Source organism: Pezoporus flaviventris, unplaced genomic scaffold, assembly GCF_033815535.1.
Source record: "Pezoporus flaviventris isolate CSIRO_AGI_PZ_B2104156 unplaced genomic scaffold, CSIRO_AGI_Pfla_v1 ptg000026l, whole genome shotgun sequence".
Lineage (NCBI taxonomy): Eukaryota > Metazoa > Chordata > Aves > Psittaciformes > Psittacidae > Pezoporus > Pezoporus flaviventris.
In genome coordinates this window covers 2,163,855-2,188,198 of record NW_026892574.1, presented here as the reverse complement: position 1 = coordinate 2,188,198, position 24,344 = coordinate 2,163,855, and the positions used below count along the sequence as shown (strand labels likewise).

General features: G+C 54.0%; 1 protein-coding gene across 3 annotated transcripts in view; it reads left to right on the top strand.

Moving 5' to 3' along the window:
* STAB1 (stabilin 1) overlaps positions 1–22,162 on the top strand; it is a 65,137-nt gene extending 42,975 nt beyond the window's left edge. For all 3 annotated transcript variants that reach the window (XM_061458376.1, XM_061458375.1, XM_061458374.1), the window contains exons 35-70: positions 1,083–1,214; positions 1,390–1,518; positions 2,378–2,434; positions 3,215–3,310; positions 4,432–4,627; positions 5,075–5,170; positions 6,208–6,253; positions 6,961–7,040; positions 7,951–8,076; positions 8,821–8,894; positions 9,243–9,317; positions 9,895–10,014; positions 10,988–11,035; positions 11,160–11,243; positions 11,654–11,800; positions 11,940–12,077; positions 12,713–12,772; positions 12,878–13,054; positions 13,574–13,660; positions 14,144–14,290; positions 14,446–14,511; positions 15,046–15,271; positions 15,776–15,925; positions 16,670–16,774; positions 17,182–17,289; positions 17,477–17,670; positions 18,333–18,477; positions 19,518–19,651; positions 19,926–20,091; positions 20,303–20,409; positions 20,608–20,727; positions 21,084–21,236; positions 21,346–21,465; positions 21,604–21,747; positions 21,877–22,008; positions 22,085–22,162. In XM_061458376.1, the coding sequence (XP_061314360.1) occupies positions 1,083–1,214; positions 1,390–1,518; positions 2,378–2,434; positions 3,215–3,310; positions 4,432–4,627; positions 5,075–5,170; positions 6,208–6,253; positions 6,961–7,040; positions 7,951–8,076; positions 8,821–8,894; positions 9,243–9,317; positions 9,895–10,014; positions 10,988–11,035; positions 11,160–11,243; positions 11,654–11,800; positions 11,940–12,077; positions 12,713–12,772; positions 12,878–13,054; positions 13,574–13,660; positions 14,144–14,290; positions 14,446–14,511; positions 15,046–15,271; positions 15,776–15,925; positions 16,670–16,774; positions 17,182–17,289; positions 17,477–17,670; positions 18,333–18,477; positions 19,518–19,651; positions 19,926–20,091; positions 20,303–20,409; positions 20,608–20,727; positions 21,084–21,236; positions 21,346–21,465; positions 21,604–21,747; positions 21,877–22,008; positions 22,085–22,129 (4,230 nt within the window). In that variant the 3' untranslated portion in view covers positions 22,130–22,162. The remainder of the gene's footprint in view (positions 1–1,082; positions 1,215–1,389; positions 1,519–2,377; positions 2,435–3,214; positions 3,311–4,431; positions 4,628–5,074; positions 5,171–6,207; positions 6,254–6,960; positions 7,041–7,950; positions 8,077–8,820; positions 8,895–9,242; positions 9,318–9,894; positions 10,015–10,987; positions 11,036–11,159; positions 11,244–11,653; positions 11,801–11,939; positions 12,078–12,712; positions 12,773–12,877; positions 13,055–13,573; positions 13,661–14,143; positions 14,291–14,445; positions 14,512–15,045; positions 15,272–15,775; positions 15,926–16,669; positions 16,775–17,181; positions 17,290–17,476; positions 17,671–18,332; positions 18,478–19,517; positions 19,652–19,925; positions 20,092–20,302; positions 20,410–20,607; positions 20,728–21,083; positions 21,237–21,345; positions 21,466–21,603; positions 21,748–21,876; positions 22,009–22,084) is intronic.
* Positions 22,163–24,344: the final 2,182 nt, after the last annotated feature.

Here is a 24,344-nt window from a genome sequence, read left to right as displayed (position 1 = left end):
AAGCTCACTGCTTGCTTATAGTTTGAATATGTCTTGCACTAAGTGCAGGGACGTGTGCACTGTCAGATCATAAACGTGAGTTCAGTGGATTCAAACATCAAGAGGAGAAGCATAACTGATGCAGGTCGAAGGAGGTGATCCTGCCCCTCTACTCTGCTCTCGTGAGACCTCGCCTGGAGCATTGTGTGCAGTTCTGGTGTCCTCAACATAAAAAGGACATGGAACTGTTGGAACAAGTCCAGAGGAGGCCACGAGGATGATCAGGGGCTGGAGCACCTCCTGTATGAAGACAGGCTGAGGAAGTTGGGGCTGTTCAGCCTGGAGAAGAGAAGCTGCGTGGAGACCTCAGAGCAGCTTCCAGTATCTGAAGGGGGCCATAGGGATGCTGGGGAGGGACTCTTCATTAGAGACTGCAGTGACAGGACGAGGGGTAACGGGTTCAAACTGAAACAGGGGAAGTTTAGATTGGATCTAAGGAGGAAATTCTTTCCTGTGAGGGTGGTGAGGCACTGGAATGGGTTGCCCAGGGAGGTTGTGAATGCTCCATCCCTGGCAGTGTTCAAGACCAGTCTGGACGAGGCCTTGGGTGATATGATTTAGCATAAGGCGTCCCTGCCCAAGGCAGGGGGGTTGGAACTGGATGATCTTAAGGTCCTTTCCAACCCTAATTATTCTATAAAAAAAGGATTTAGGGCTTTTCTTTTTCTATTCTATTCTATTCTATTCTATTCTATTCTACTCTAAAAGCTGGGAGAAACGTGGCAGAAAGGAATGAGGGGGTTTCCTGGGGTATTGCAATGGGATCTGAAAAGACTATTTGGACTCCAAATGCAAAATTCTGAGTAGATTTGTATGTGGATGGATGGAATAGCATGTTCCCCTTCCTGCCTGGCTCTGGTGTATCTATCTGTGGCATTTATAGCTTCATCCAGTAACAGTCATCAGGTGTGATCAGTCACTTGTGATAGGGAGTTACAAGGCTCTGTTAGCCATTACAGATGCTTAGGAACTCTTCTTATGGCACTGAATTGTAATCTAGGAAATAAAGAGTCCTAACATTTGTGGGTTTTTTGTGGATTTAGGATAATGAGACGGTGCAGTACCACATTGTACTGGGAGAGAAGCTCTTGCCCACGGACTTGAGAAGTGGAATTCATAAGAACAGCATGTTAGGGCTCTCCTACTGGCTAATGTTTTATCAAAACAACACCCAGGTAAGGAAGGAAGGTTGTTCTGCCTTTTGAGGATCTGGCTTGACCTAACACTGGGTACGCCCACTTCTGTTCTTCACCCCCTTACAAGCTTGCCTTGTGTGACTGACAGCTGTTAAGCAATCCATGCAGAAGGAATTGAAGGTTCTTGTCTCAGCTTTTTTCTTCTGCTTTACAGAAGTTCGTCAATAACATTCCTTTGGATGGAAGATTTCTTGAGACAAAGAATGGCGTGCTGATTGGGGTTTCACAGGTCCTCCAGATACAGAAGAATCGTTGCACTGTCAATACCACCACCATACAAAAGGTAACGGTGATTATTGAGGAGCTGACTACCACTTCTCAGGGCTTCTCCACCTGTTGACTGATGAATAGCAGACTTTGTCTCTTCCACGTGGATGAGACAGTAGCTTGTGGACTGACCCCAGATGAACCTTATAAAATGGGGTTTCAAGGAGACTTGGCACCCTCCCAGTGCCAGATTCTGTACTTTTAATGCAGCAGATCTGCAGCTCTTACGCAGATTATGTTCACTTCACTTGCTGGGACTCTCTCACAGCACCAGCCATGGGGCAGGCTGGTGCAGGGACAGCCAGATACTCAGCTGTGGAAGGAGAATCCAATGCAATTCTTGCACAGCATGACCACAGGCACCCCTAGGAAATGCTTTGGTATGCCTGGGAGTCACGGCCAAAGCCCAGCCTGCATGTATCTTGTGGCTCTTGGCCATGTGAAGATTGCAGGGTCAGACTGAGGTATGTATGTCTGCCTTATTACAGTCAGAATAAAAGTATTTGCAGCCTTGTGTGAAGGAACTCCAGGCCTGCAGAAAGCCCTGCTCCAGCTCAGAGACTCAGGAAAGGGGTACATGTAATCTCTTCTGGGTTGTTTTGTGGTACAGTCTCTGGAGCGCAGGAATAAGATGTTGCATACACCACTGGAGTGAAGGAATAAGACCTTGCGTGAAGCCCTTGATAGCAACCAGGACCTGAGGGTCATGCATCATGATTTTAGGTCTTCTGGTATTTTGAGCCACAGAGATAAATACATCTTTGTCTTTGTCCCAGCCAGCAGCCTCGTACAGCACCATTTGTAATTCAAGGTTAGCGTCTTGGTGTGATGTGGGTAGAGGGCACACGTGTGACTTCTCCTGTTCTCTGCCCTAGTCAAGATGCAGCAAGTGTGAGAAGGGGATCAAGTGCCCTTCGGGATCAGTTCTTGTGGTGAGTCTTTGATTTATGTGACATCTCGCAGACTGCAGATAGTGCTTTGATGTACTCCTGTTGTTCTAAGGATGTCATCTTGATACCTGAAAAAATGCACCTTTGAGTCTTCTGTGGCTCATTTGGTAGCAGGGTTTCTAAGAGAAAGCAGAATCCAAGGGAGGCTTACAGAGGAAAAAGACAAGCATGAACCATAAGGCTCCTTACAGGGCTGGCACCAGGCTTTGCCTGAATTTTAGGAGCCTTTTAGAGCATGATGTGTGGGGAGTTTCTCCTCTTAATAGGGGAGAAGAGATGTCTTTTTTTTTATCTTTTACGACATTACATCAAATAAAGCCATTTTAGGGGTGCCAATAACAATTCCCCATCCTGGACCATTGATTTGTTCACACAGATGGGCTGGTTGTGCCTGCAGCATGCATGTTTCCAGAGAGGAAGACAACATTTAGCCTCTGAGCAGGCTATGAATTGCCCAGCAGCCACATCTGGTTTCTTAGGCTTCATTATGCCAAAGCCGGTCTGATTACTTTTTCTCAGTGTTCATACTGACACATAGACCATGGCTTGGGCAGGTAACAGACACTGTGTGGTGACCTCGCATCTAGAGATGCTTCGTTGGTCTCAGCTCTGGATAGTCCAAACTGCTAGGGCTGTTACTGGGAAAGAAAAAGCATTTTTCCTGTTAGGCAAGAACACTGCCATGAGCAGCACCAAAACGCACAGTGTTTGTGCAATCTTTGTGGTACCTGCTGGCTGTATCTCTGTTGATTATATCTGCAGGAATTGCCAGGAAGCAAGAACCTCGCTCGCTGTGAGTTGCGCTCAGGGGATGCAGGAATACTTGGCTGCCATTTCACCTGTGCCAAGGTTTCTCTGGTAAGAAAAACAGTTGCCTCAGATTCATTTTGACAAAGCAAGATGGGTATTAATGCAGCCATGGAAATACCTTCTTTGGAGGAGGAACGTTGCACCAAGTGGAGAAACTTCCAGGCCAGGTTGGACAGAGCCTTGGGTGAGATGGTTTAGTGTGAGGTGTCCCTGCCCATGGCAGGGGGGGTGGAACTGGATGAGCTTTAAGGTCCCTTCCAACCCAAACTAGTCTGGGATTCTATGAAATAGAATAGTCTGCATAGCAATGGTTTGTGGTCTGCTGCTTTGGTATTGTTGCTTTGGGTTTTGTCCTGCAGAGGAAGAGGGGTTGGATGTTTGTAGTCTGGATTCCAAGGGAAATGAGGCACGAGGGATGGTATTTTCCTTGTGCATGTGCCTTCCCGAGTAACTGATGACTAATTGGAGCTGAACCAGAGGGAGGAGCAGAAGGTCTCACAGCTATTATGGCCCTTTGTGAAAATGTGTGGCTGGGAGAAAACACTTGAAGAGGAAATGGTAAAAGAAAGACCTGTGTGAATTCGAGCTCTTGTAGGTGTTTAAGCGTCTCCCTGGAAGGTTCAGTGGGAGTGGGAGATTGAGGAGAAGGGAGAGAGCAGTTGGACCTGCAGTACTTACACACAGAGCTCCAATCAACTTGTACCTCACTGAACACTTCTGCACTCCTTCTTCAGACAATGTTTGTCTTCATCTGTACTGTCCAACTTCATCCCATCATGGTTTCTTCCCTCTGGGGGTAGAAGAAAGAAGTGAGAGCACCTGAATTAGGCTGCTAAAACAAACCACCTTCTGGCATGGCCCCTCTCACTGGTGGGGCACACTAGGGACACAGGCGGGAGGTAGACTGGATGGGCACAGGACTAAGTGTTTGTGTTACCGAATAGCTAGTGCTACTTAAGGACAGAGTAGACCTTTATGTAAAGCTGTGTGCAACAGAGCACCCTATTTTAGGGCATTCAGTCTGTCCTACCTGCACACATTCGGTCCTTTCATGCATTGTCAGAAATCATGGCTATCACATACTTAAAGGAATGAAGCAGCTTCCCCAATAAAGCTGTACCTTGTTTGTGCTGCACAAGACTGCTCATACCAACTTGTTGGTTCTTCAGAGGTCTGTCTGCTGCCCCGGCTACTACGGACACATGTGCGAGATGTGCCCAGGGAAGCCAGGCCGGTGGTGCTCTGGGAATGGAGAATGCCAGGACGGCATCGAGGGCAGTGGAGAGTGCCGGTGCCTGGAGGGCTTCCACGGCACTGCCTGTGAAATGTGTGAAGTGGGGCGATACGGAGCTGACTGCAAATCAGGTGATGCTGGGGGCTATTGCAGCTTGTCTCTGGCATTCTGCTGGGGAGGAGAGGGGAGAGAAGTGGCCACGTCCCAGCTCTTGGGACGGAAGAAATGTCCCAAGGTCTCTGAGACAGGCAAGCCACTGAGAGAGGGTCAGCGAGGGTGGGTGCTGTGGACAGGCAGAGGAACGGCCCCGTTTATCATCCTCAAACCAAGGCACGACCGACCGTGCTATGCCAGTCACCCTGCTGCCACCCGAGCTACAGCAAGTAAGGGCGGGTGATCTGTTCCTGGGCTTTTTGTCCTGGCAGCGAGGGAACAAGAGTGTTACTGCCGTGATCTTTTCTGTATGGCAGCTTTATGCGTTGGATTAGGAAAAGAGCAGCCAGAGAAACGGCAGCAAGACTCTGCTTGTGGGACCTGTTGGTTTGACAGTGACGAGTGTTTTTATATTAACCCTGCAGAATGTGCTTGTGACAATGGCATATGTAACGATGGACTGCAAGGGGATGGGAGCTGCGAGTGCTTCCCGGGGTGGAAGGGCCCTACCTGCCAAGAAAGTACGTGAGTATAGCACTAAGGGCTAATACTGCCTTTCTGGCAGGGAAACCTGCATGATCCCTTTCACTTGCCAGGGCAATGCTCTGTTAGCAGAGCAGGGTGAGCGCTGTTGCATGTACTCTGCATCCCCCAGATGCTTATCAGACTCCTAGCTCATTTCTGCACACAAAGCTGCATTTGCAGCGTGACTTCCTCAACAGCACGAGGGAAATTCATATGGAGAAAAGGATATCCCCATCTTCCATCTCCACTGAGATTTGTGGCACCTCAAGGATAGTCCTTTGCCCTGGGTCAGAGAGATAGAAGCTCCCAGCTAGACTGGGTTCACCATGACTCTTGTCACTTGCAAGGCTTAATTTGAAGCCTCCAGAGAGCCCCAGTGTGTCTACTGAGTTGCTGTTTCTGCTCCCAGATCCATTTATTTAGACAAGCTGAGGCCATGGGCTGCAGCTCTTAATAAACCTGTCATCATGTGTCAAAGTAATTATGTTGAAGTTGGCTGTTCTGGGATTATGATCACAGTTGGGGTGAGGAGGAAGCTGAGCTCCTAAAGACGTTGGGATGTTAGAGGTTTGTACACAAAGATTGATTTTGGAGTGAAGTGAAATGTTCTGGGGGCATTTAGAAACGGAAATGAGTGGAGCTGTCCTGTCTAGTGCAAAGGTAGAGCATGAAAAAGGTTCATCTTTTCGTTTTGAAAGGGCAAAGCCAAATGGCTCTGTGTGCCTGCGTTAACGAGGTTTCAGTCCCTGTTTCATTCCTAGCAGTGTGGAGACCATGCAGATAAGGTCAAATTGAACTGCTAGAGAACATCGAATTCACTCCATTGCAAAATGCCAAAACAAATCCCATGAGGTCTTCCTGCTGCCATGTAGGACGGGAGAGTTACTATAACTGCTCGTATGCCATCATCAGCCAGGGCACCACAAGTGTGGCAGTGAGGCTGTTTGCAGGGTCCTTTACTCTCGATGGCAAAAATGGTCCCAGCAAGTGCTAAACTGAAAATGCCAAGTGACATCTGTGTTTTCTTTCACAGGAATCAAGATTGACTTATGCAATAACACTTGCCATGAGATGGCCAAGTAAGTATAGAGAGGAAGCTGGGTCATTCTGAGGAAGGCATGTGTGTTTGTATGTGGTTTACACAGAGGTGGGTCTGTGTTTAGGCTTCTCAGAGGGCTGGGAGAAGACTAAACTGACATTTAAACTGACATCTCATTAAAGATGAATGGATGTCAGTTCCATTCTGGGAACTCTGGTGCTAAGCTGCATACAATTTCCCCAAGGATTTTGTCTGTCTGAACATCAATCCTTTCCAAGTTCCTTCTGCATGCGTGGATGGGAGAAGGCAGAGACTCCAAGGCACTCAAGGCCTGGCCCTATTCATGGAGTAAATCAACCAACTATTCACAACTGTTTCTGCCTTGCTTGCCCCCACCAAGGAATTAAATAGGCTAATGGGCTACGATGACTCCCTCTTGCTGCCTTCTCCATCCATTATCTGGTCTCCTATTTTGCGGTACGGAGACCCAGCCACCTCCATTGTACTGTGCAGAAGCATGTGGGCATGCTGAAGGTGCAGTGTGTGAGGTGTGAAGGATGTGCCTGCCAGCTCCCTGTTCAGTGTAACTTGGGTGTTTGGTGAAGAAACACACAGCAGCTTCAGGCATGCTCCTCCTGTGGTCATAGAGGTCTCTAACTTGCATGTGCCAGACTTGGATAGCGTTTCCCACTGGCTGAGCAAATCAGGAGGTGTTGTCAGTGATTATTTATCTCTTTCTTGTTTCAGCTGCCTCAATAGTTCTGCAGGTTCCTCACCTAAGTGTTTCTGCACTGCTGGATACACAGGGAACGGGACCCATTGCACAGGTACGTCCAGCAAGTGTGGGCAAGATTCAAGGCTTGCACACATGGGTTGAAGCTGCACAAAGACAAGGGGTCTGTTTGTGAAATAAGTGGCATGATGCTGCCAGAGGAAAGATCATTCAAATCCCTTTCCTGTCAGCCATCCACCACGAACTCTGCCATGCTTTGGCTGTAAAAGTTTTCCAGTCCAGAGCTTTGCACAGGATGCTCTTGATGGCGCTAGAACCTGTGAGAGAGGGATAAAAAGGCAGGCAAGTGTAACAGGACAGTCCTTACTGTTTGTGGAAAGAGACGCACATGAATGGGTTGCATTAGTTCTGATCTCACAGCAGTAGTGGCAAAGATATAACAGTTTTGGCCGTGAATCTCTGCAATATTGATGCTCTGATGCCCTAGAATTTTGTGCTCCTCCTATTTGTTGCCCATGCCAAAATCAGATAGCAGTTGTGCCAAAATTAAGTAGAATTTCAAGTTGCTGCTCTGGAGCTATCTACAAACCTGGTTAAAAGCAAACAGATAGGAAAGAAAGAGTGATAAAATTGTAACAGTCAAAACACTGGTAGACATCACAGCTCCTTTTCAATATTGCCCTTGTATGAAAATGAGGGGGACACAGAAAAAACCACCTCTCAGGGTGCAGGAAAGTATTTTCTCATCTAACTGTTAGTCCTCAGTGCTGCAGTAGCAAGACTTCTTAGTCTTATTTGCAGGGTACTTAAGCTCAGCATGGCTTTTGACTGGCATCTTGCAGATCCAGATGAGGCCCCATGCCTTTAAAGGACCCACAGTTTCCTTGAGAATCAAAGGGATTTTAATCAGATGATGTGATTTGTGTTAAGATGGATCCTTCTGGCACGGTTCATCTTTCCTAGATGCTCTGAGCTGACTCTGCTGCTCTTGTTTGTGGTTACAGAAATAGATCCATGCACTATCGATCATGGTGGCTGCTCCATACATGCTGTGTGTACTAAAGTGTCTCCAGGAGAGAGGACCTGTGTTTGTAAGGAAGGCTATGCCGGGGATGGGACGCTCTGCATGGGTGAGTGCTCAGGGCATTAAGAGCAATGAGGCATCACTCATGCAAAAGGGGCATTTCAGACAAAGACTGTTAAAGTGTTGAGTAACTCAATTCTCCCTTCAGATTCTTCAAGCAGGGTCTATTTCAAAGCAATTAATTGCTGGCTGATCTTGATTCAACTGTCTTTCTGCTTTTTACTGCGGTGCATGCACACGTGCATGTGCATGTGTTCAAACATACATGTGTGCAGCATACTCCCAAGCCACGATTAGTGGTCATCACTGCCCCAGCACAGTGCCCCACAAAACTGGACAGAGAGCCCATGGTGCCTTGGGCATCTGTCTTGCTGGATCACCTCAGATCGGTGTCCTCAGCTCAAACCAAAAGAGCCCTGAGAGTTTTCTTGCCCTGATGCATGTCTTGGTGATGTCCAGAGACAGAAGGGGAGGGCAGCCTCCCACAGTGGTGCTGAGAGGTGAAGATGGAGCCATGACAGAGTCCAGTCCTCTCATATCCCTTAAAGCACACCCAGGCAGGTGTGGGATACTTTGTGGGCAGGTATCACAACTCAGAGACCCACATGTGGCAGGGGTAGAACTTGCAGTTGTGCCCTATTCCTTTGCTATCACAAGTCACTTCTCCACCGGAGCATTCCTAAGCTAGGAAGGTATTCCCTGCTGCTTTCCCAATACCTCTTTGGATCACCAATTCCCAGGTGCTTTGAGCAGCCCTCAGCAGTAATGTGGCTTCATTGTTTTGCTGCAGAAATCGATCTCTGTCTTGAAAGCAATGGGGGCTGCCACACCAACGCAGAATGCATTAAAACAGGCCCAAGGAAGGTGAGTATGTAAAGATGAGTGTCAGGGCAGCATTATAATGGAAGTGGTCACAGCTGGGTAATTCTAGAGGCAGTCCTTTCCACTGCAATGCACTGCCTTGTGCTTATGACCTTCCACATAGAAAAGATACCTGGGATGGGCATGAGAAGCTCGCTGTATCCTTGCAAGCAGATGCCTTCTGTTGGCCAGAGGCTGGAGGCAGTCTCAGGTTCTATTTGCTGTTGATAGGAGCATGTTTGCTCATGACTGTAGCAATGGGTGCTATAGCAAGTGCTTTCCATCCAGCCCAGCCGCTGGCTGTTTTCTTCATTGGGTCCAAGTTTCAGACTGAGACTGTTCTCCCTCCAGGTTGCCTGCAACTGCCTTCCTGGTTACAGTGGGGACGGCGTGAGCCAGTGCAACCCCATCAACTTGTGTGAACAGGTATGCCTGCGTTCTGCTGTTGGCAGCGGTGAAGGCCACAGCCTTGAATTGTGCCTTTCTTCTAGCAGTTAACGACAAGAGCAGGGTTAGCCTGCTTGTTTAGAGCTGGCTATCTTGCCTTTCCACATACCAAAGGCATTTCCTAGTCTATTTGGTTTCCATTGCCTCTCACAATGACCTGCAATTATGTTGGCCACCTGACACTCCTTCTTTTGGGAGAAGCAGTGTGGGAACTCTGACATAGGGTTGGAGACATGCAGGTTTGTTTCTCTGCATCCATTTGGTGTAGGACACTCAAAAGCTCATGGCATCACTACGATGCCAAAATGTCTCTGTGAATCATGGGTTCTGTCATCACTCTGGGTTGTAAACTGAGGTGCAAAAGTTCATTTCATGGGAGGGTTTGGTGCTGAAAATCCCTTGAGGATTTTGGTGAGGTTCATTCTAAGGCACTGAAGAGGTGGGAGGAATGGTTTCCTTTCCAGTGGGCTGGATGCAGTTCGCAGCTCCTGCATGCAAGTGGCCGTGCAGACAGTGATGATGCCCCTCCACGGTAGCTTTTTGCTTTGCTTGCTAGAACAACGGAGGCTGCAGTCCATTTGGGGTCTGCAAGTACACGGGCCCTGGCACTCGAAACTGCTCCTGCTCTTGGCTCACTGTTGGAGACGGCTTCACCTGCCGTGGCAAAATGCATCAGGTGAGAAGCACGCACAGCATCTTGTCTGTTCTGCCCCCTGCCCCGCAGCAAACCGCTCCCTGCCCTCCGCGCGGAAGCTGCAGGTGAACAGCTCTGTAGTGCCGTGTTCATGTGTGTGGGGCAGGAGGGGGGAGCGGTGTTTCGAGGCAAACTGTCCATAAATGACAGGAGTATTTGCTGTGCCAGCTGTGGACAGAATCACAGTGAAGCGGCTTTGCTCCAAAGGGAGCCGTGATGTGAACACTGCTGCTCTGCCATCGGCACTTGGCCACACCTCCAGGGTGCTCTTTCCTTAATGTTAGGAGCAAATGGGAATATTTATCTTTCTCCCCAAAGGAACCCACTTCTCCCGGGCTGTGGGATCAGGGCAGGTTCCCTGTGGCCATGCCAGACCTTGGGATCCAGTCTGGAGGGCAGAGCCTCCAGCTGTGTTGCAAATAAAACAGCTGTCCTTGGGCAAACTGGTGACCTTTTCTGACAGTGACAAATAAAGCTGCCATCCCCACAGCAGAGCCAGGAGAAAAGATATGAACTCAGTTCTGTGCTTCTGCTTTACTGAAAGCTGGTGTGGTGAGGAGAGGGAATTTGCCCTGCCAAGCCGATGTCTGCCACTCTGGACGGCATCCCCGCGGTAGTGGCAGCACAGGGAGGGTAAAGCAGAGATGCTGGGAAGCACTGGAGGTGTCCCGTGAGCACAGGCTCAGTTAAACCCATGAGGCAGCTGCTACAGAAGCAGCCAACTCTCATCTCTCACACCACTCCATCCTGCAGCACCGCAGTATGAATGGTCAGGCATCCATGCCCACCACGCTGGCAAGAGAGGGAGGGAAAGATCACCGTGTTCCGTCGGGAGAGCTGGTGTCTCACTGGGGTGGGAGAGGGACCTGGAGTGGAGGGGGCAGGTCACTGCGCTGCCTGGTGAGGAGCAGGTAGCAGGGACTCTGCTAACGCCAGCTGTTTCTCTTTGTTCAAGGAGCTTGGAAGGATTGAAGACGCATCCGTGTTCTTTAAGATGATACTGGTCGGTGATAAACAGCTTTGGTTTTGTCTCTGGGTACTAAATCACACTTAGGGCGCTCTGCAAAGGGTCTTGCTAACTGGATCTGTATTCTGTTTTCCTTCCTGTGAACGCTGGTCTACTACAGGCAGAAAACATCAAGGAGCTCAGTGGGGCAGGGCCTTTCACAGTCTTCGTCCCACGGACGGATTTCATAGGAAACAGCACTACAGTAAGTATCTTCCCATCCCAAGCACTGTAAACCAGGTTTTTAACCAACAGCTTTTTGACATCACACCTCCTGTTGTGCAGCTTCACATTACTAGTCCCAACTTCTTTCTCATGGGCCCCCGACACACCCAATAAAGGAATAATTCCCGGTTCCCAGGCATCACTTCCTCAAGCCAGTGTGTTCATTTCACCTCCATCAGGGGACCTGCACGCAGGTTTTGTCAAGCTGGTTGAAATCTCCCAAAGCTTTGTATGAGTCTGTGCATTCACCATGTTTGGGGGACTGGCTTTCCTGCAGGGGTGGGTCACAGGGAGCTTGGGCGTTTCAGTCTCCCTCACTACTGGGTCTGGGGTATCCCCTGCAAGGCAGAGTGTCTCTAGTGTGATCTCACTCTCGTGTTCTCTCTATAGTTTGAGGAGTGGAGGACCAGAGGTCTCCTTCGGGACCTGCTTCGCTACCACATAGTGGGTTGCCGGAAGCTGCTGTCCGGTGACCTGGAAGCACAGGAGTCTCTTACATCTTTATCTGGCCACAAAATGAAGATCACAGTGAAAGAGGTAATTCCTTTTCCTGGCCCATTTGCCAGGATGTCACTTGTGCTGTCATTTGGAGGCCGGTGACTTGCCTGTGGCCCACAGACAGCTCACAGGGCAGTGCTGTGGGTGTGGATACCTCCTCGCATCCCTTCTCTCTCAGAATAGCATCTATCTCAATGAGGAAGCCAAAGTAGTTGTGAGTGACATCGTTGGCATGAACGGGGTCATTCATTTCATCGACAAGATCCTCATTCCAAGTGACCTGGTGGACCGTAACGTCTCCTCAAAGACCTCACGGGTAAGGCTGAAGCAGTGACTGTGTTATAGCTGCTGTGGTGAGGACGGGGTTAGGGTCTTTGTCCCAACAGCTCTGGTAGTCCCTGACAAGCCCTCAGCCCAAGGCCACATGGGGTGCTCTTCCTCCCTGTTCCTAGCTCTGTGGGGTTTGTCTGAGGGCACAAGTTTGGCTTGTGAAGGTGACAGCATTTGTGGCATAGCCATATTTGAGACAGAAGGAGCCTTATCCATCACTAGAGAGTAACAATACTGGATGTAGGCAGGAAGATTGTGTCCTGTGCCACTCGTTTTCCAGCACAGAGCAGGTTGCAGTGTGAGATTGCCAAGGCCTCCAGTGCTCCTCCAACAAGCACTAGGAGCTTATAGATCCTGTGCTTGACAGAATATAACACCTTCCGTACAACAAAACTGCAATTAATCCCAGCTCCTGCCAAAGCAGTGTCTACCTGGGATGAATGAGAAAAGAGGTGGCTGTGAGAGCACTCACCAGGCCAAATTCAGCAGCACGATGATGACAGAGACAAACTTGCCCTTAGCTGCTGTGGTTGTTAACCATCTGGTTTCCCCCCTGCGTTGCTGCTCCGGTCCTTCAGAGGGATGTCTTAGTGACAGCTGTTTGCTTTCTTCCCTCTGCAGCAAAACATCACGGAAGTGGCAGAGGCCTTTGGGTACAGCATTTACAGCAAGCTGCTGCAGGTGAGCAACCCGAGCCCTGCTGCTCTGCGGGGAGGCGGTGTGTACATGGGCACGTTCAGTTTGTGCCTGTGGCTTTTTCTTTGTATCCCCTCTCATCTCGGACAGGACGCAGAGCTGCTGCCACTGGTTAGTGACCCCCTGCACAGACCCTTCACCATGCTGTGGCCCACAGACGCTGCCTTTAATGCCCTCCCAGAGAAAAGGCAGAAGTGGCTGTACCGCAGAGAGCATCGGGACGTGTTGGCATCCTACCTCAAAGCACACATGATCAGGGACGCAAAGGTAAATGGAAGAGCAAACAGGCTTGTACCTCCCCAGGCCACGTGTGGAGCCTATGGTTATACCAGAGCAACCTTACCAAATACTTTCCTGCTCTAGGGCATCCAGTATAGTAGTTGTCTTGAGACGATCCAAAGCTGTTTGAGCATTTGAAGTAACTGTTGCTTCACCATGAACCTCTGGTGCAGCATGGCTTAGCTGAACCCTTCTGTCTTCAGCTTCTTGGGGAGGCAGCATCACCATCAGACTGTCAGCCGGAGGCTCACAGAGAGGCTGTTGTCTGCAGGGGTGATGAACAGGGGCAGAGTTCCACTGTACAAAACCAAGGCCTGATTACACACTGGTCTATCACTGTTGTGGAATCTTGGACTACCCCAGCATAGTTAGACTGTTCCACCCACGCTGGCTTCATGTGCTGCCACATTTTGCCCCCGCTCTCAGTGTGGCTGCTGACCCCCGTCCTCACTAGGGAACTGCCAGTTTTCGCATCTCTCCCTTCACATTCTTGCTTTTCCCTCTTAGATTGTTGCCGGCAACGTGCCCCAGATTGAATCCATACGGACCATGCACGGCTCCACCATCTCGTTCAGCTGCAGCAAAACCCATGTGGTGAGTGATGGCGATGCTGGGCTCAGCTTTGCACTGAGCAGGTGTCCCAGGGCATAGCCACAGGGCAGCTGATGCTCTGAGATGGTCACGGGCAGAAAGTGAACACAGAGCCGGGCGCTTGCAGGCTGAGACACCCCATTTCCCTGGCTACAGCTGAGCCTGGAAAGAAGCTCGAGACTGCGTGGCCAGCTCTTAGGGACGTGTGGAACCAGCACGTGCACTTCGTGACGAGCAGGTTGCAACGCCAACCGTATGGTGCTGTAACCTTTACAGGGCATGTGCTGCCCGGACAAAGCCCATTGCTTAGGAGAGATGGCCATCAAAAGTGGCAGTCAGGAAGGGTGGTCAAGGACATGAGCACAAAGATTTTGGAGAGTTCCTGGGGCGACTGAGAAGTCATGGCAGCCAAGAGGGCAACTTCTGGGTAGTGCAGCCGGGATGTAGGATGCGCCAGGATCACAAGGTGCTTCCTTCCTCTGGCAGGGAGAGCTTCTGGTGGGGAATGGCGATGCCACTATCATCCAGAGGCACATGGAATTCAATGCAGGCATTGCCTATGGCATCAATAGACTGCTGGAACCACCAGATCTGGGATCTCGGTGTGACGAGTTCATCTCTGTTGAGCTGCAGGTAAGCACCTGCGATGAGGCCAGTGATGATCTGGGCCTGGGAAGAGGGATGCTGGGGAGGAGGGGTTGCTGCTCTTCCTTGACAAAGCTCCAAGCAGCCAAGAGATGCGGGAGCACATACCAAGTTGTTGCGAGGTTTCTGTCTTCCCTCCGCAGGGATCTATGGAGAGCTGTGGACTCTGTGGCTTCGAGCCACCCTGCCCTGCTGGCTCCGTTCAACGGGTAATGCTCACAGCTTTGCCACCAAGGAGGCCTCTCACGGGGCTGATGACATTACCCACACCCCCCTCGTGTTTTAGTAGCTAAATGAAGGCACACCTTGTCCCTAGTCACACAGTCTTGTAGGGCAGGAGAGGGGCTAAGCAAAACAGGGTCAGGGGCTCCAATGGGCTTTGCTTGGTCAATCCCTATACGGGTGACAGTGGTAGAGCGGTCCCTGCAGTAGCACTGGGGCTTCTCTGAGGGCTTTATAGCAAAAGAGCTTGACCTAGCCTCTGGGGATGGACCAGGGGTGAGATGGTGAGCAGCCCTGGGGGGCAGTACTTGTACCCCACTCTCACTGCATCACCTGGTGTTCCCCTCTGGGGGGTTTCTGGCATGTCCCCGAGGTACACGGTGGCTCCTCTGTCACCAGCCCCACCACATGTTAGGCACTCTGTTACTTACCGTAAACCGGAGTGAGTGGCGCAGGAAGAGACAAGGTGAGACGTCAATGACCGGTGTGGCAAACTCTGTGTTTTGCCTGTTTCCTCGCAGGGGGAAACCAGGCGCTGCTTCTATTACGGCAACCAGCTGTTGAGAAACACCTTTCTGTTTCACCACAACTCCCTGTTGCGGCCGTCCTGGCCGCCCTCCCCGTGGGACCCCCTCAGAAGACACTTCTCTTCCAGGGGGCCTCTGAAACAAGGCTGCAAGAGGAGCTGTGTTTCTACCCAGTGGGTCCCTCAGTGCTGTGCAAACCACTATGGCCGTGAATGTCGGGGTAAGGAGCTGCGTGACCCTTTCCCACCCCAGCCCTGTCTCTTGTGGGAAGGCGGTTAGCGGTCCAGCACGGCTGGCATCCATCAGTGTGGTTCCCTGGAGAAGGCTGGGCAAAACCCCAGCACGGAGCCGCTGGGGGTGGCTGTCAGCCATGTCGCTGACCCTTGGATGTTGCAGATGCTGAACAATTCCCTGCCCTCTGGTCTTTGTGCCTGGGCAGTTTTCACTCCTTGGATGAGTCTGCTGCCAGGTTATCATGGGGTGGGCCAGCTAATGGCAGCAGAGGGTCTTCCCCAGCTGGAAGTTATGCCGAATTTCCCCTCTTGCCCCTGTCCCTGAGGTGGTTGCCATGGGATGTCCCCAGCACTCACTCCCGCAGGCTCTGCGGCCAAGCACCCCATAAGCGGCAGCCGGTATGCAGGCTCTGCACGGGGGGCAGCGAACGGCTCCCCTCCAGCGCAGGGCCCCGTTGTCACACAGCCTCACTAGGGTGCCCCCTTTGCAGCGTGCCCGGGAGGGCTGGAGGCGCCGTGCGGTAACCGCGGGACCTGCCACGACAAAATCGGTGGCTCGGGGCGATGCAACTGCAGCCAGGCCTTCGTCGGGACCAGCTGCGAGCTCTGCGCGCCGGGCAGATACGGGCCAGAGTGCCGAGGTACGGGCGAGCTGCGGGGTGGCAGCAGCGGAGGAGGCTTGCACAGAGGAGGCTGTGGGACATGGCGCTCCTCGGAGGGGGCTCAGGTGTTGGGCCGACCTCTTACAGCAGGGAAATCAGCGCTGCCACGGGCACATGGGTCCTCACGGGACCCGGGTCAGACCTGTGGGGCTGGGTTCATCCTCCCTGGGCTCTAAGGCTGGACGGCACGGGCCAGGAGCTGTGGCCAGGGCAGCCATGCTGCCGATGGACTCACCTCCACGCCGGGGCTCTTGTTTGTCAAAGCACAGCTGAGAGCCCTGGTCTGGCAGAAGGCGTTCAGCTGTGTTTTGAGCTGGGGGACAAAGCCTGAAGTTGGATGAACCCTGTACAGAAAGAGCATCCCCTGGGGCATGCTCAGCAGGGACCTGGAAACCAGGGGGGGCAAAGGGAAGGAAAAGGGAATCCGCCATCCTCCCGCCCCAAGCCCAGCCTTACCGCGTCTCCTGGAATGTTTTTGATGGCTCTATGTTCGCAGGGACTGGGAGTGAAAAATGCACTGAGCGTGCATCTCTAGAAATGGGGGACAACGGGGATTTGTGGGTGCAGAGAGGGTTCCCCTCCTCCCCAAAGGGTGCATGTTGCAGGGGTAGGGGAGCGACAGGAAGGGATGTGGTGTCCTGCAGGCACTGCCCACACAAGCCACATCTCTGCCGTGTGGCCTCCCACTGCCACGCAGGGACAGTGTTTTTATCCATTCCTCAGAGTGTAACTGTACCGAGAACGGCGTGTGCAATGGAGGACTGCATGGCGATGGCTTCTGCTTCTGTGCCGAGGGCTGGACTGGAGACCGCTGCGAAATCAGGCTGGGTGAGGGAGCTCCCTGGGAGCCGGTGCCATCCGGCTGCTTGCCCGGTAGCTGGATTGTATGTCCAAAAAGGAGCTCTCGGCTGCAGGGCTCATCCTGAGATCTGCCCCATGCTGTTAAATCTCACGAGGGTTGGGGTGGTGAGGAGGAGGAGGAGGAAAGCTCCACTTGATCATGACCAAGCCCCTGAGCCAAAGGTGCTCCAAGAAGAGCTCGAGGGTGAGATGAAAGCCTGAGGTGTACCTAGGCAGGGAACAGCCCTTTGCATCTGGGCAAGGCATCTGCAGAGAAGCACCGGGGTAAAGAGGGGGGAACATGGGGCAGGCGGCCTGGGGCAGAGGCTGGTGGTGGCAGCCATGCCTATGCGCTAGCCCTCGGATCGTTCTGACCTGCGTTGTTCTGACTTCAGTCTTGACGCCCTCCTGCTCCCCGCCGTGCCACCCCCAGGCTGCCTGCCGCGACAGCAATCTCTGTGAATGCAACCTGCACTACGAGGGCGATGGGAGGATGTGCTCAGGTAGGGTGAGCCACGAAGGGCTGGGCTGGAGGGGGGGTGAGCACGGGGGAAAGCACACGACACTGCCAGGCAGGAGGTGACCATCTCCTGCTGGCCAAGCTGATGTGACGACGGGCAGGACAGACAGACAGGCCATTGGGACGCTTGGCAAGGTGCTTTAGTTAAGCTAGTTCTTCTGCCCCTGCAGCGATCGACATGTGCAGCCAGGACAACGGGGGGTGTGCCAGGCACGCACAGTGCACACAGGTTGGTGTGAACGTCTCCTGTGCCTGTGCTCCTGGGTACAGAGGTGACGGCTTCGTCTGCGACCCCATAGACCGGTGTGCGGACGGCAGGAACGGGGACTGCAGCCAACACGCCAACTGCATCAGCACCGGCCCGGTGAGCACAGCCCGTGGGGCCCTTCCCAGGGAGAGCTGCATACCTGGGAGAGCAGCCCCTGAGGCTGCTGTGGGATGCTTCAGGCTCTCAGAGGACAGCAAAGTGACAGCATCCCTTGTTACTGTGGTCACCAGGCCTCTCCGGTCCCCTCAGCTGTTGTGCTCATCCTGCAGGTCCTTTCTGCCAGGCAAGGGCCGTGCCTTGTTCTGTTTCCTGGCTGTGGTGATGGACTGGTGATGTTATGCTGAGGCTATTTCCTCCCATCCCTCTGTCTGAGGGGAATAAGCTGTGTCAGTTGTAGCATTTGGGGGACTGTTCTGGGGCTCAAGGGTTATCCTCCAAGGGTGATGCTGGTCATTTCTGCAGAGGAACCAGAGCTGCTCCCCACCCAGAAGGTGGGACTGGACACCTGATGTGCAAGAATCATGAGCCACATACCTCAAAGCTCAGCACGTGACAGTGATTCAATGTGACGTTTTCTGGTTTGTGTGCCGTTGGACACGGAGGTAGACCAGAGGCCATGTGGCCTTTCATAGTCCCATCAGGTTGTCGAGGCATTCTGAAGGCTCATCCCCATCTTCACAGGGATGCAGGGATCCCCAGCTGCCACCTGCATGATTGCACTCACACAAACGCCCTCCCCTCCCTCCTTTGTGCTGCAGAACGAGCGGCGCTGCGAGTGCAAGCAGGGCTATGTTGGTGACGGGATCCAGTGCCTGGAGGAGGCTGTGCCCCCCACAGACCGGTGCCTGGAAGACAACGGGCAGTGCCATCGGGAGGCCATTTGCACTGACCTGCACTTCCATGGTGAGTGTGCTCAACCCCGCAGTGCCAGGGATGGTGTTCCACGGAGAGATCACACTCCCTCATCCTTCACTTCCCAGCTGGGGCACCCCTCAGGGGAGGGTTGATGGGGATGGATGGCCAAGGGGCCAGGGACTTACCTCTGTAGCTCGGTGTCGTGGTTTAAGGCCAGCCTAACTCAGAACCACGCAGCCGCTCGCTCACTCTCCCCCTTTCTTCCTCCCCCAGTCCTGGAGGGATGGGGAGGAGAACTGAAAGAATGTACCTCCCACGGGTTGAGATAAGAGCAGTCCAGTAACTGAGGTATAACACAAACCACTGCTGCTGCCACCAGTGATAATAATGAGAAGGGAAATAACAAGGGAAGAGAACACAACCTCTCACCACCCACCGACCGATACCCAGCCTGACCAAGCAGTGATCTAACCCTTCTGGGTAACTGCCCCCAGTTTCTATAGTGGGCATGATGTGCTGTGGTATGGAATACCTCTTTGGTTAGCGTGGGGCAGGTGTCCTCTCTCTTCTTCCTCTCGGCTTCCCACGCCCCTTCTCACTGTCAGAGCAGAGACTGAAAAGTCCTTGATCAGAGTAAGCATCACTTAGCAACAACTAAAACATTGGTGTGTTACCAGCACTCCACTCAGACCGAAGCTGAAAACTCAGCACGGCACCAGCTACTAAGATGGAGAAAAATAACTGTTACAGCTGAACCCAGGACACTGGATCTGGTTTTCACATTCACCTTTTCCACTAAATGTCATCTGGGGAGGACAAGCCATCCTTGTCTGCTCCCCTGATGTGTGAGGTAGCCTCTGGTGGGATTACACTGCCGGTGAGCACTGACTCCCTTGTGGAAGGCTCAGAGGAAGCCGTGCTGCATCCCACCTTGCCCTCACTTGAGCATTATCCGCATCCCACCCTCCGGTGCAGCACGAAGCACCCTCCATTGGCAGCGCTGCCCGTGCTCACACAGGGGACTCAGGGGACTGCCCCAGGGAGCTGCTCACTCTGTGCTGTACCGATGCGCCCTTGGTATTTTGCAGATAAGACCATGGGTGTATTTCATCTGCAGTCACCCCGCAAAAAGTACGACTTCACGTACGAGCAGGCTCGGGAGGCCTGTGCTGCAGAAGGTGCTTCCCTGGCCACCTTCCAGCAGCTCTCGGCAGCCCAGCAGGTCAGGAGAGGGGCTGGCTCCATTGCCCCGTTGATGTGCGGGTGGGTGGGTGGGTGGGTGACCCTGCATCCTCCCAGGCAGGCCCTGTTTGCTCTGTCTACATCCATGAAGCCAGGAGGGCTGGTGGCTCTTGCCAGTCACACTGGGATGAGAGCTCTGGCAGTGCCCAACCCTTCAGGTGTTGGGGGCACTCTGCACGATGGAGTGTGCATCGGGGCAGAAAACCTGGGCTGGAGATGAATTTTTAATCTGATGACTCATTTTCCTCTGCTAGATGGGATTCCATCTGTGCTTGGTGGGCTGGCTGGACAACGGCACAGCCGGGTACCCCACGGCCTACCCCAACCCCAGCTGTGGGGCTAACCGAGTGGGCATCGTGGACTATGGCTCCCGAAGCAATCTGAGTGAGACCTGGGATGCATTCTGCTACCGGGAGAAGGGTGAGTGGCACGAGCACGCTTCCTGGGGATGGTCGTGTGGGGCACAAGAGGACTGTCGGGTCAGCAGGCACAGATCTGCCCTCGGGCAGGGGGACACATCTCCCTCTCCCCATGCCTGTGGTGGGAGGGAACATGCTGAGGGGTATCCAGAAGTCAAAGGAAAGGCCTGTGGCATTGGTGAGTCGAGTCGCATCCTGGCGTTCCGTCGCAGATCTGACTTGCACCTGCCGGGATGGGTTTGTGGGCGACGGGTACTGGTGCAGCGGGAAACTCCCTGACGTGCTCGCGGACAACGCTCGCTTCTCCACCTTCTATTCTGTGAGTGAGGCTCCCCTCGTGTCCCAGAATGCCAGCAGCCGGGAGCAAGGCAGAGGGAGGGAGAAGCGGTGGTGTAGTCTGTGTGTGGGGGGGAGAGTACAACCAGAGAGGTGTTTGCTTTTCAGGGCTGGGGGATGCTCCCTGGGCTGGGGAGGGTGACAGCAGCGCGCTGATGGGAAGATGTTCTGTCTTTTCCAGATGTTGCTCGATTTTGCCAATGACACAGAAGAAGGACTGGATTTTTTCATCTATTTGTCTGATGACTCCACTCCCAAAACTCTCTTTGTCCCCCTGAACTCTGGCTTTGCAGACAATGAAGTAAGCAAGCAGGGACGAGCAGCTGCTCAAGGGGGCATGAGGAGCAGGAGTCCTCCAAGGCTGGCAGAATGGGATGTGAACTCTGGGGAAGGGGGAATTTAACCCCCTTAAAGGGAAGCAGTGGAGGTCTCCAGTCCAACCCCTCACTCAGCAGAGCCGTTAGGTCAGAGCCTTTGCCAGCTGAGCTTTGGCTCTTTCAAAGCATGGCGATTCCCCTTCACTGCAGAGTAGTTTTGCACCGTGTTGCCCATGAATTGAGTTGTCTTGTGGCCATGGAGAGTGTTGGGGCTCAGGCCCGGTGGGGGCTGCACACAGGGGAGCCAGCTCAGCCCTGCTCCTCCCTGTTGCTTTTTCAGACCCTGACAGGAGAGGAGCTGAAGCTCCATGTGTCCTCCAGCAATGTCGTCCTCTTCAGCTTCAACCTCACAACCGGCACCATCATCCCATCGCAGTCAGGATACGACCTCCAAGTATCAGATCTCTCAGTGGGCAACGGTACAGAGCACTCAGTAGGTTTAACCTCCACAGGGGTCAAAGAAAACCCCACAAGTTTTCACCACATCTCTTTTGAGGCAATGGGGAGGTTGGGTGACACGTCTGTCCTGTCCTGTCCTGCAGGACGCCAAGGCAATCAATGACACGATGGTTGTGGAGTGGGACATCATAGCCTTCAACGGCATCATTCACGCAATCGCAGAACCGCTGAGGATCCCCCCGCCCGCCGTCCAGCTTGGCCAGGTCCGTGCCCGAGGGGACGAGGTGATGCAGTCCTGCCCTAGGACGGCCCTGGCCCGCGGTCACGCCGGGAGCACGGCAGGGAGGCGGGGGGCGGGATCAGCCCGGGGTGACGGTGACCGGTGACGGCTTTGGCCGCAGGTGAACGGCGCGGCGCAGGCATCGGGCTCCGTGGCCACGGGGACGTTGTCGGCGCTGAGCTTTGCGCTGGTGCTCGCGGCCGGGGCCGGTATCGCCCATTACTGCGTGAGGCGGCGGCGGGAGCAGCAGTTCGGGTACCTGCAGGTAGGAGCGGGCCGGGGCGCAGCGCGGGGGGTGCAGGAACTCCGCCCGCCGGCAGAGGGCGGCCGGGGACCGGGCGGGCGGGAGGGGCGCGAGGCCCCGCCCCCGCCCATCGCGCCCCGCCCCCTGCAGGCGGACCTGCGCGCGGACGACGAGGAGGAGGAGGCGGGGCCTCGCTCCGCCAGGCCCCGCCCACAGCGGCCGCTCGTGGCCATCCCGAACCCGCTGTACGGCGGGCACGCGCCCGACTACGAACCGCTGCAGGTGAGCGGCGACCCGGCCCCACCGCGCCCGCACCCCCCGAGCCCCCCGGCCCCGCCTCACGCCGCTCTCTCCGCAGGACTCGCTCCTGTCCGACGCTGCCGCCGGAGGCCGCCCGCACTGACGCGCCCTTCGCCCCAATAAATCGCTCAGCGCCGCCGCCCGCGCCCCGCCTGCTCTCCGCCGACCCCCGCCCCCTGTCACCCGGCCCCTACGAGGTGCTGCCCACCCGGCGGCTCAGTCCAACCGCGCGCTGACAGCCCCTGTAATCAGGAGTCACCTCAGTTACCCCCAGGCGCCCCCTCTGCTCCATGCAGGAGGCTCCTGCCTGCCCTAAGGCCATAAGGGGCACAAACGGCCCCTTGACTCGGGCAGGCGTGTCACACACCCACCCAGCTGCAGCCCAGGCGCAGGAACCGACCGGAGCAGCGCCTCTGCAGGAAGTACATCGGTTAGTCAGTTAGTTACACGTGCGGCAGACCTTTATTGAGCCTTCACACCGCACAGCACAGGGACATCAAATGCCACATGCACACAGCAGACCCACTGGATTAGTGCAGCTATGTTAACAGCAATCGTTCAGGTCACGGAGTCAAGAGTCAAAGCTGGCACATAACAAAACAAGGCAGTGAGATACAGGTGTCAGACTGAGGGGCCAGCCAGGAGAAGGGGGGGTGTGTGTGTCTCATTGAGGGTTGTTGACACTTTCACATTGTACTTCAGTGCCTTTCCCTGAGGAGTCTCCTGGCAGAGGGTCCTTTCCCTCAGCTGTCCCACACTGACAACACACAGCCATTGCCACAGCCCAGTGCTCACAAACACCCCCTGCCTGCTGCCCTGCTACCTCCGCCCCCAACCCAACAGCCCTTAAACCACCACCCAGACCCACCGTGCATCCCAAACACCCATCCTACATACCCTGCAGTCACTCACCAGTGTCTTTCCCCCTCACTGCCAGCCCCAGCACAAGTGTATCTGCTCTCTGTTCCCTCTCCTACCTGTCACCACCAGCTGGGCTGTCACCCTTGTTGCCACTGGCAACTGGTGCAGCAGTGAGGAGGAGGTGATGGACCAGGACAAGCAACATGTTCTGCACCAAGAGCTCTGCCTTCAAACATCCTGACAGCCCCTGCATGTCTCCAGTGCCAGCAGCTGCATTACATCTCTCCTGCTTGCTCTGGGGACCACACACTGCCCCACCTCACCTCCCCCTCCAGGGCCTCTTACCCCCTATCCCATTGCCATAGTCTTCCCCCACATCCAGCTTTCCAATGGCATGATTACTGGCCACCACCAGCGTGGCACAAACTCTCAGCAACCCCAAGGCTTCTTTCTGCCTCTCTGCTCCTCCCCAGGGCCCTGCCTGTCCCCCAGGGCAGGCTGAAGCCTGGGCAAAGCCAGCATAGCCCTGAACGAGGTGAAGAACTTGTTTTCTGCTCCTCGCATCCTAAAGTAGCTCTGACCTGCCTGGGCCTCCAGGCCCCCATCCTTACCCCGTGTCTCATATGCTCTGGCATCGCTATTATCTCCCCCTGAAGAGGCACACAGGGCTTTGCATGGCCTCGCTCCCCTTGCAGCCCCCTCCCACCCAGCAGCATGTCACTCTCCTCCTCCGACGTCCTCAACAGCCCTTCTATACACTTTAGGCTACATCTCCACAGGTGGAGGCCAACACCTCTGCTGCCCACCCTGCACCTTCCCTGAACGGCTGAACACATCCCTCTGCAACTGCCAACAGACCACGCTGCCTGAGCTGCCAAAACATTGATGTCACATGGCACCAACGCCCCACAGTACTGACACTGTGTGGCACTCAGCTCGCAGCAAACACTTGGTTTTCAGGCTCCCACCCCACTCTCACACAGGACTTGCACATCCTGTACATTTAACCAGCAGTTACCTCCTACCTGTGTGCCCCAGGACAGACCAGTCTGGTGAGGAGCGGGATGGGGCTGAGGGCTGCTGGTACCTGCACTGGTTAACACTGCTGACGCTTTTGTCGTCCATGATGTGCTTCACTGGTTGCCCAGTTGGCACCCCTGTCCCCTCACTGTCCCCCTCCAGACTCATGAGTAGTACCCAAGGCTACTGGGACAGGTACAGCCCTGACACACCTTGTCACACCTCCTGTGGGAGCCTGTGTTGAGCTTGCCAAGCACCAGAGACTCAGGATGCTATTTCTGAGCCACGTCTCTGCACACAGAGCAGGGAGCAGCAGGTTGTGCCCATCAGCACTGGCTCTCCACTGACTCACACAGCCCAGAACAAGCACCCACCCTCTGCCCAGCCTGCAAAGCACCTCAGGGAAAGGGATGGAACCAGTGAAGGGGAGAAAAATA